General features: G+C 41.1%; 1 protein-coding gene across 1 annotated transcript; it reads right to left on the reverse strand.

The window, feature by feature from the left end:
• Positions 1 to 3,318: 3,318 nt before the first annotated feature.
• Positions 3,319 to 8,027, reverse strand: srsf3b (serine and arginine rich splicing factor 3b). The gene is made up of 6 exons (XM_040116344.1): positions 7,895 to 8,027; positions 6,818 to 7,028; positions 6,588 to 6,728; positions 4,567 to 4,605; positions 4,280 to 4,366; positions 3,319 to 4,003 (listed from the first exon to the last, which is right to left on the reverse strand). The coding sequence occupies exons 2-6, from the start codon at positions 7,018 to 7,020 to the stop codon at positions 3,976 to 3,978; spliced, it is 498 nt and encodes a 165-aa protein (XP_039972278.1). The 5' UTR covers positions 7,021 to 7,028; positions 7,895 to 8,027; the 3' UTR covers positions 3,319 to 3,975.
• Positions 8,028 to 9,766: the final 1,739 nt, after the last annotated feature.

The following is a 9,766-nucleotide window of genomic DNA, read 5'->3' on the forward strand; positions in this document are numbered from 1 at the left end:
CTTCCAAACCCACCATGCTGCCCTTCAGCCTAGTTCCCAGCAGCTCAACAACAAGAGGTCCAACTGTAGCAGGCCCAACTGATCTGACAGCCAGCGAGTCCGTTGTTGAACAGGAGACTTACCAGAGAAACACACTCAAACTGGGAAGCTGTTAACAATGAGTACATCTACAGTATGGCCACATTCAGTGGAGATATGTACTGAAGTTAATGAAGTTTGAACAAAATGGAAAAAGACAATGAGTGAGTTTACTGTATGTGACTGAGCGTCAGCTGTGTGGCTACAGCAAAGGACTCTACATTTGTACAGCTGAGTAGACACTTTATTGTCTCTCAGCTCTAAGGCAGCTGCACAGAGGGTCCGCCAGCCCCATCGCATATTTGTATTCATTATGTGCTTCGTCTTTTTCGGGCTTTTGTTCTGCATCCATTGTGAAAAGTTTTATGTCATAGATGGTGCCAAATGAGGTGCATTGAGACTATGCATGAGAACTTAGTTAACTATTTGTTGGGTGACACAAGGTCCTCAAGGGATTTCTGTTCTTTGTAACTTTATTACCTGCAGCTATGGTTATATAAATTGTATCTACCCATAACACTTGACTTTGTACACTCAGTTGGATGAGGTGGGGTTAACTGATACCTTTGTGAACAAAACATAAACAAATCCTGAACTATACTTATGTAGGCTACATACAGTATCACTATCTATGTTAATGAGAAAGGTCATTATAGAAAAAAATATTTTTTAATTTGAATGATCCCAGGAACTGGATTATTTTAAAGACGGTGGCGTAGTTTAATAAGAATTGATTGGACACACATTGTTTGTATGTAAATAAATGGAAGTGTATTGATTTTCCTTCATGCAACCCTGGCAATCAGTGAACATATTTTGATAAGCAAAAGTTTAAAATTTCCATCTTAAAAAGGACGTACAAAATCCCGGAGCTGTCATTATTCTAGTACGGGACAGTGCTCTGACTCTGTGTACATGAATAATGGGAGATGGGAAACAATATGTAGACGGTTACAGCAAACATGCATGATGTCCAAAGAAGGGCTGATATTACTGTTAATTGTAATGACAGCATTTTAATGGCAGTTTCCATGGCCTGACACTTGGGCCGCGATCAGACCGACTTGAGCCCTGCGTGAAAAAACGCAGCCCCTTATCTGGTACCCAGAGGAGACCAGGAAATAGTCTGGCACATAGCCCTTCATGCAACCTCAACTTGTTCTTTTTATTTCCAATGGGATCTCATGGGATTGCATACAAATATCATACCACTTTCAGTACATTTCGCGTGTCATATCATTTTAAGCTTCTCATTCCAGCGTGTCATTCAGTGCCATTTTGGTTAGGGTTAGGGGTTAGTCAGTAGAAAAAAAAGACGTGACGTGAAATGACACACGAAAAGCAAAAGATAGTGACCAACACCAAAACGACTCAAGGACGCTGGCGTGTTATTCACGCGCCATTTGGTGAGACCAGGCTGAAATTACACAAATGACATATGAGGTGTGAATTAAAGCCGCTGGTGGGTGGACTTTTGTTGCCATTGGACTTTATGCTAAGCTATGCTCAGCGGCTGCTGGCCGTGGCCTTGACGGTAGCGATCTAACACTGAGCAGAAAAAAGCTATTAAACGTGTTTCCGAAAAGCTCAAACCATTCCTTTGTCAATCACAGTTTCCCGGAGGCCAAGTTTAGGCCTTCAAATGTCTCGTTTCTACTGTTTCTACTTCGATTATTGAAACTGTTGCTGATTTATTGTTTCCGCATTTGTTCAGCTGTTATCCCCGACGGCCTGACGACACAGACAGACAGATAAATAGATTTCGCTCAAATTACATTATTGTGACATAATCTAAAATTAGCTCCCAGAGCAGCGCCTTGGTCCTTACTCACGTAGCCTACTGTGCTGCGTGGGCGAAAGACACTATGTTACATAACAGTGGGTGTAAATACCGGAGTAGATTCCCGCGAGTTTTCTGGAGGCTGAGACCCGTTTCCGTAGATACCATGAGTCATCGTTTCTATGATGTCACGGGCGCTTGGGTAACACGTGAAAAGCGCGGGAAGATTTGAGAGACCGGTGTCTTGTGTGTTGTGCCGGTTCACGTGGACCGTGTGCGTGAACGACGAGCCGTGGGCTTGTTGGGGGTGCGACCGAAAAAAGCAATTGGACAGTGGGAGAGTAGTGGGTGTTTAAAAAGAACATCTGTGGGAACCAGGAAAGACCGCCAGCTGTACATTGGGAAATGGCACCTTTTTAGACCACAATGAACAATTAAAAGTTTATTAAGTCTCACCACACAGCCTAAATGACTATGTTGCACTCTTTAAGATGATTTGGAGTCTAGATGAATAGTTTCTACTCTGAAAACAGCGCTCGGGAAATTTTAAAAGGCTTCTGGGCCACATTCATAGTGATTTATCAGCCGCACAAGGACACTATTGTTTGGATGGCTTATCGCTTATCTGTCCCGGGGAAAGGGTTAAACTCAGGCAGATTACATAACGACCTCATACAGTACACCATGTACAACAGAAAAGGAGGGAAATTTGCTGGGACAGATAGGGACATGAAATTGCCATGTTATTAATTTTTTTTTCCCTCCCCATTTTGACTCGACGTCCATATAGCATTTGACAAATGGGACAACCTAGAAACAACCTCATCCATCTCACACTGACTTACACCTGCGTTGTCTGAGTATCGCAAATTGGCCAAAGCTCTGAAGTAAAACATCTCTTTTCACTAGCCAGGAGAACCAAGTTACTTACATTACACTGTATGAAGCCTCCAGCTGAAGAATACAATCAAGCTGCCATGTCAAAGTCACATTGTCACATTACATCTCCCCATCTGCTACTTTACTGTAGCAAACCTTTTGACATGTATTAACGTCACGGGATTCACATCACTAATATCCACATTTCATTTAATAAAACCTTTAAGACTTCTTTAACTACATTTTGAACTTCGCTGTATTTACCACCAATGTGGTAAATACAGCGAGTAGAGTTTCTTCAGCGAGTTTCTTCAATTCAGTTTTGAATATCGGAAAAGTGAATGCCACAATTTCAATTAAAGATTTTTTATAAAAAAAATCCTTAATATTTTTGAATGTCTCAAAAAAACTTTTACAAATAGCCTACATATGATCGGAAATGCAATTACAGATCAACACACAATGTTGGTTCAAGGAGACACACTGATTTCAAGTTAGCGGTGGAAAAGAAACTGGTAGTGTCAGCATAAAACGGTATAACTGTATAATAATCTAGAGTTAAAAGAAAAACTACATAAACGTCTTTTTTTAAACAACCAGTATTTTTTAATTGAGACCGTTTCACATAGTATCAAACAAAATAAAATAATGGAAAACTTCATAGACAAAAATTAAACTTGTTAAATTTTCTCTTTTAAAATCAATGCCATAGTTTTGCATCTTGAATGAGGGTTCCTTTATTACAAATGACCAACCATTAACAGATGGAAAACTTCAGTATGAAGAAAGTAGCAAGTTGAAAATAGGTTGGCTTTACAGACAACCAAAAGGAAGGACTCAATTACACATCATCCCAGTCCTTAAAAAACAAAAAACTGGCGTTCAGACAGTGAAAATGAGAAACTACTCACACTATGTCAAACTACACAGTACATTCATTAACAAAAACCAAAGCTATCAAGAGATTAACTGGTGAACTGGAATGCTGGGTGTTACGACTGTTTCAGGACCGAGGAGACGGACACGACTCCAGTGACGCATCACTCCTGTACATACCCATTCAAAGTTTTTTGAAAAATTACCATAACAACAAAAGGGGAGGGACACTAAAATGCTTGACTGTTTAAAAAACCCAACACAAAAATGACCAAATGGCCATGTTGAAGTCCATCGTATGAAACGGCAAAGCCTGTACGACCGTTCATCTTCAGCTCCCTTTACACCTGACAGACGCCCTTCTATTTTCTGTCATTGGACCTGGAGCGGCTGTAGGGAAGCAAAAAACAGAAATTGTTAAAGCTAGCAAGAATTACTGACCAAACCGACACTGCAACATTCTCAGCAGTACACTCAAACAAGCTTTAATTATAGACAGCCAAAGGACGCCATGTATGAGGAGCATTATCCTCAGTGGCGAAGTGTCCTCTAGACACCAAAATGGACCTGCAGTAGTTTAAATAGGCATATCACTACACTTCACATCATTTTATCAAATATCTAACACTGAAATGATCTTTAGATAGCTAAAGAGCATATCAGTACCTCCTTGATCGTGAGAAGGATCTCGAAGGTTTGTGGTTCCTGTCCCGGGAGAGGGACCTCTCCCTCCTCCTGTCTCTGGAGAAAGACCTGCAAAAGCCAAACCACTCAATTGAGTATGTAAATTTACAACATATTCACTGCACGCTTAATTATTTTTAAGATTTAGCGATATATTTAAGATATGCAATTCTCAAAACATTTTGTCATATTCATGTTATATTCAAGCGTTGGGGTTAAACTCATTTTGTGTCTGCTGTATGGAAAGGACAATCTGAAAGCTAACATACCTGCTACGACTGCGGCTGAAGCTCCTCCTGCGTGGGGATCTGCGCAGGAAAAATACAGAAGTGTTAAAAACAAAGACATATGCACTGAATACCCCGTAGAGCTCCACGATATTTTCATCCTTTTCTTACATGGGCCTCCTTCAACACAGCAGTTTGTCTATCTTGGTAACTCAAAATGGAAATAAAAAGACTTTTTTTCTTTCCACAAAAACATTACCTCAATCAGACAATGCAAGTCACTGGCAATGGACCTAGCGCATTAAGATGGCAGGTGCTTAGGAATCACCTCTCACCTATCCCACAGTATCACGTGCATCTTTAAATAAAGTCATCAGTGTGGATTATATTCCAGTTTTTAATAAGAAGTGGTAGACTAGGATGTGTCCTACAATCAACATATAGAGATTTGTCATGGTCGCTGAACTTCAAAGCCTACTAAAAAAAAAAAAATCAAAGTGAGCTAATCAACAACACCTAGCAGAAGATTAAACACCACACTGTGGACTGGCCCTGGTGTGTGAATAAAGAGTCACACACAGAGGCCACCATCTATATGAAGCTGGTCCACTGCATTTCAAGGGAGAACATAAGAAAATGGAGGCTATCAAAGTCCAATATGATCTGATAAAAACCAACCATACAGCACAAAAAAGTCTTGATATTCATTGGGGGGTTGAGAAGAGTTTTGATTCATGTGACTTCATAATTCTGCTCAGAGCCCCAAAACATACCAGATGATTATCTATAATCGAAATCTCTGGAAATGTGAAGTTCCAGACATTTGGTGTTGGACCATTCCCATTTGAAACAAGGAATTACGGTAATGGTCGAGGACAAAATGACAAACTTATGATTCAAACAATAATAATTAAAAAAAAAAAAAAAACAACCTTTTCAAACCAGCTGTGTCTTCACTTTCAAAACTGTAATCAGCAGTGTACTGAATGAAGCAGGAAAACTTACTAGTATTTTTGGTTTTCAACAAGCTAGTTATGACGAAAGGGAGGCAGACTGTCGGCCGTGTAGGTAGAATTGGCTGAATAGGACTGGCCAGATGCTGCAAGGTGATTAGGTGGCAGGCAGATGGGGGCTGGCTGTGGCTTTTTTCCTGCTTTAATTGGTTAGCCGAAGGCTGCTGCTGGTAGGTTGTAGACATTTGGAAACGTAATACGCTGATTGGTCGGGAATGTGAGGTGGGCCGCTGCCGTTTGGGTTAAGGTTGAAGGAGGAGGAGGTTGAGAACGGCATGCTGAGGAACCAATGGGTTGGTGCAACCTGACGACTGGCCATGCCTGGGTCATGTGACAGCACCAGCCAAGCTGATTGGGGCACGATGGTCAGCAGTCACATGATGCTGAAAGAGGACTAGTTGATTGACTCAGAGGGTGGTGAGAAGAGGCATGGTGGTGGCTCTGCAACGGGTTTCATTCTTATTAATATAGATGAAAAATAAAAAACATCCTCAAACAAAAAGTAAAAAAAAAAAAAAGCATCACATTTGGCACTTTCACCCCCCCAAAATTTTAAACAGATTATACTTCTGCCGACAAAGGCATTGCTTAATTCTGTTTCATATACCCAATATGCCATTTTAAAGCAGCTAAAATGCAGAAACTCCCTGAGAGTGCACGGAAGATGTGCACAAATAAAATCTCGCAGGCCCGATTTTCAGATGCATTTTGCGACAGAAAGGCTACCCTACATAGCCTACTATAATGTCACATTCCCACGTCATATTTCAAAATTTGTTTATGAATGTATCTATTTGGCTCACTACATAAAATGACCATAATGTCAATGAGGATGAAACTGCAAGCCCTAGACACCCCAACAGTCAAATGTATAATCAACAGAAAAGACTACAAACACTAGAACTGCCTAGACTGGAAAAACATGAGCAATTACCAGGAAATATACTGCGGGTAAGAGAGCGGATTCATTAAGCCACAGTGCAGGAATATAGACATGTATATCAAGTGTTGCCTCTACTGACCACCGTCAAACAACAACATGTAGGTCACCTTCGTCGGGGTGGTGGGCTACGACGCCTGTAGTCATCTCTGTCTCGGGGACGCCTGCTCCATGAAGGGGGGGCGCCACGGGTGCGGCTGCGTTTCTCACCATTGGACAGCTCTACTCGAACACGGCAACCACACAATGTCCTATAACACGAAAAGTGATCATTAACTATTGTAGCTGTCCAGTTTCTCTTATTTTGACCGCTGTATCCCAAGATGAGATTGCTCCCTACCTTCCATCAAGCTCACGCACTGCATCAGTCGCGTCTCTGGGATCTTCAAATTCTACAAATGCAAAGCCTGGGGGGTTCCTGGCCACCCAAACACTGCGGAGAGGGCCATAGTAGCCAAATGCCCTCTCTAACTCTGTCTTGTTTCCATTGTTGCCCAAATTTCCCACATAGACCTTGCAGTCAAGAGGACAGTCACGATGCATGACTGGATCTGAAAAATAAAACAAAGAGAATCGATTATTAATGCAGCAGATAGTTGAGATTTCTCCTTTGGGAAGAACTATGGTCAAACTACTGTTTGTTTACACCTTCAAATAACATGAATTCACAACTTTACGACCTGGGAAGACAAAGACCGGCCACATCTGCCGTCTTTCATTATAAGGACTCATAACAGGAGCCTAGTGTTTCGGCAGCTTGTAAAACAAAGCATCTCACACCACTGGTTATTCTGCTCTTATGGGAAAAGCGCGGGCCAGTAAATGAAACATTAACGGAGCGTGAGGTGTGAAAATTAACATTAAATCGGCGACACATTTTCCAAAATCACTTCCAACAAGGTATGTGTTAAAGCACCATTTTATGTTATTAATTTAACGGTACGTACAAAATACACTATCTGTCCAAGAACCAAATTTACAATCAATTCTTAGTAATGTTTAACAACCCACAGAAGCTTGGCCTACTTTTCTGTCGGACTCGCAGCCTTAGCGAACGTTAGCTTAACAAATTGTGAATGAAGCATGGTAACTAATGCGGATTCCTAAATAGGTTAAGGTAAACTTTTGTTTGACTGAGTGGCTGCTACCTCTATGCCTCCTTTAAATCACGTTTTACATTTAGCATTAGATTATATTTCGCCGCTCTGGAGCCAATGATGGCTCATAAAGTTAGCTAGTTAACGGTAGCTAAAATGGCTGTCGCCTTCCCGAGGCCTGTACAGCGGCATTCGGAACCACGGAAATCAAACAACATATTAAAAGGGTGTGGCGATACGATTGATCGACCCAAGTGGGGCATTTTTTTATATAGAAGTTTCAGAACTAAACACTATGAAGAAACTTGTTCAGACTCTACCGTGTTTGTTGAAATTTACAGCTCAGACTTCCCGGGCTCCTCCGGCTGAGTTGTTCCTCGGTCGTCGATGGAAAATGGCGTGACGGAAAATACGTTTGTCAGTACGGTGCCCAGGAAGCTGCTCCCAGGAGGGCGGAGTCAGTTAGCAGTTGTGTGCAATTTATTTAAAACCTACTTTCTCACTATGCCTATTGACTTAAGCAGTCTACTAACACATAAATCGATATTACAGAGAGTTAATATTTTTCAGTGAGACACGTTTGTAAAATATTTAGCCATTTTATTGAGAACTTGAAACGTATGACAAAAGCGCTGGACCGAGTATCATTAACGAACGCACACTTTAACGCGGGCGCATCAAGCTGTAAAACCATCTTTGGCCACAGTGTGGGAGTCATTGTGACCATGGCGCTGTTTCAACCTTTTTGTCAAGGGAGCCAAAGTAATACCTACTGATTTTTTTCTCTCTCTCAATAAACCTGTATGGTTTGGTCTTCCTGTATATTCCTATAATCTGACGATACATGTATGGAGAATACCATCTCTGTATTTGCTTAGGATGTGAAATGCACCAAAGAGAACCAATAAATATACACCAATGCAGTGTTTACTAACACAAATTAAACACTACTGTACTCCGCATCACGGAGTGCAAAGGATTTCTTGTTCATATTATGCTAGCAAAGTCTGCCAAACTATCAAACATACTCCCTTTGGAATGACATGATATCTAAACTGATAGCTCTGCTAAAGTGCAGATGGGCAATACATCCTTCCAGACCAGGGCCACTACAACAGCAGCCCTCACTGGAGCAAAAGCTTCCATTAGCATCCCTGCCCTGAAAACAGAGCTGAAACATGAGCTGTGGGATGAAGATAAATACTAGATTCCTATAGCACTTTTTTTACTCATGCACCTCATACAAAACTGGTGTTTCTTACGAAACTGTCACACCTGCATTGTTTTCATTTTGGCTTGAGATAGTTTACTCCAGTTAGCCCATTTTCTATACCTGCTTATCCTGTTCTATTTTCAGTCAGGTTTTTACACAGGGGGTCGCACTCCATGCGCTCCACTCCTTTCAAGCTCTGCAGAGATGCTTTTGTGGCTCAGCGTGCAAGAGTAGAGGACTTCAATTGCACTGTGCACCACCCATATATGAATATCACCGGAACAAGGACATTCACACGTTTATACGGGAACAAGCAGTTGTGATACTGATGTAACAAACTGAAAGTCAAATTGGTGGTTTGTGTTGACTGGCACGGAATAAATTATAGAGAGAACTGGCTGTTATACTACTCCCACAGCCACTGCTTTATCTTGTAACATGAGGCTTTTAGGAGAGTGATAGTAATGTTTATATTGCAATCACAAACCACTAAAGGGGAGCATGCGTGCTGAATGAGGCTTCCTTTGAGCTTAATGTTGCATTTAGAACACCCGGGAAGTAATCGTTTCTACTGCGTGCCTGCGTCCCGGTCCCACAGTCTAACGGTGTCTTTCAGCACTCACAACGGAAACATGACAAAATGGATTACAAGCCAAGTTGTGAGTATGCAAAAAATAAATACTGATTGGTTCACAAGTGAGCTGTTAATGGACTCTACTTTCTCTCAAACGTAATGCACAGATTTCCACAGCTGGAAAACAATAAAATAAAATGTGGCCTTTGATGAATTGGCTGCATGCTGGATGTTATGAATTTTTTTTTCCCTTTCTCTTTCTCAAATTTGAAACCGTCATTATTTCTCCAAAATCACATACACATTTCATAATTTTCCTGTTAGTATAAATCAGATGTACATTACTTAATGCCGAAACACCGTCTTATGCAAATTAGTACAGACTGACCACTTAAAAGCATTAGT

This window comes from Xiphias gladius, chromosome 21, assembly GCF_016859285.1.
Source record: "Xiphias gladius isolate SHS-SW01 ecotype Sanya breed wild chromosome 21, ASM1685928v1, whole genome shotgun sequence".
NCBI lineage: Eukaryota > Metazoa > Chordata > Actinopteri > Istiophoriformes > Xiphiidae > Xiphias > Xiphias gladius.

Coding starts and splice junctions, on each gene's coding strand:
- srsf3b (XM_040116344.1), bottom strand. CDS start 7,020: ATGCATCGTGACTGTCCTCTTGACTGCAAGGTCTATGTGGGAAATTTG. Junction 4,367..4,566: donor TTCAGCCGCAGTCGTAGCAG/GTATGTTAGCTT, acceptor TGGCTTTTGCAG/GTCTTTCTCCAGAGACAGGA. Junction 4,004..4,279: donor TCCTTCTCACGATCAAGGAG/GTACTGATATGC, acceptor GCTTCCCTACAG/CCGCTCCAGGTCCAATGACA.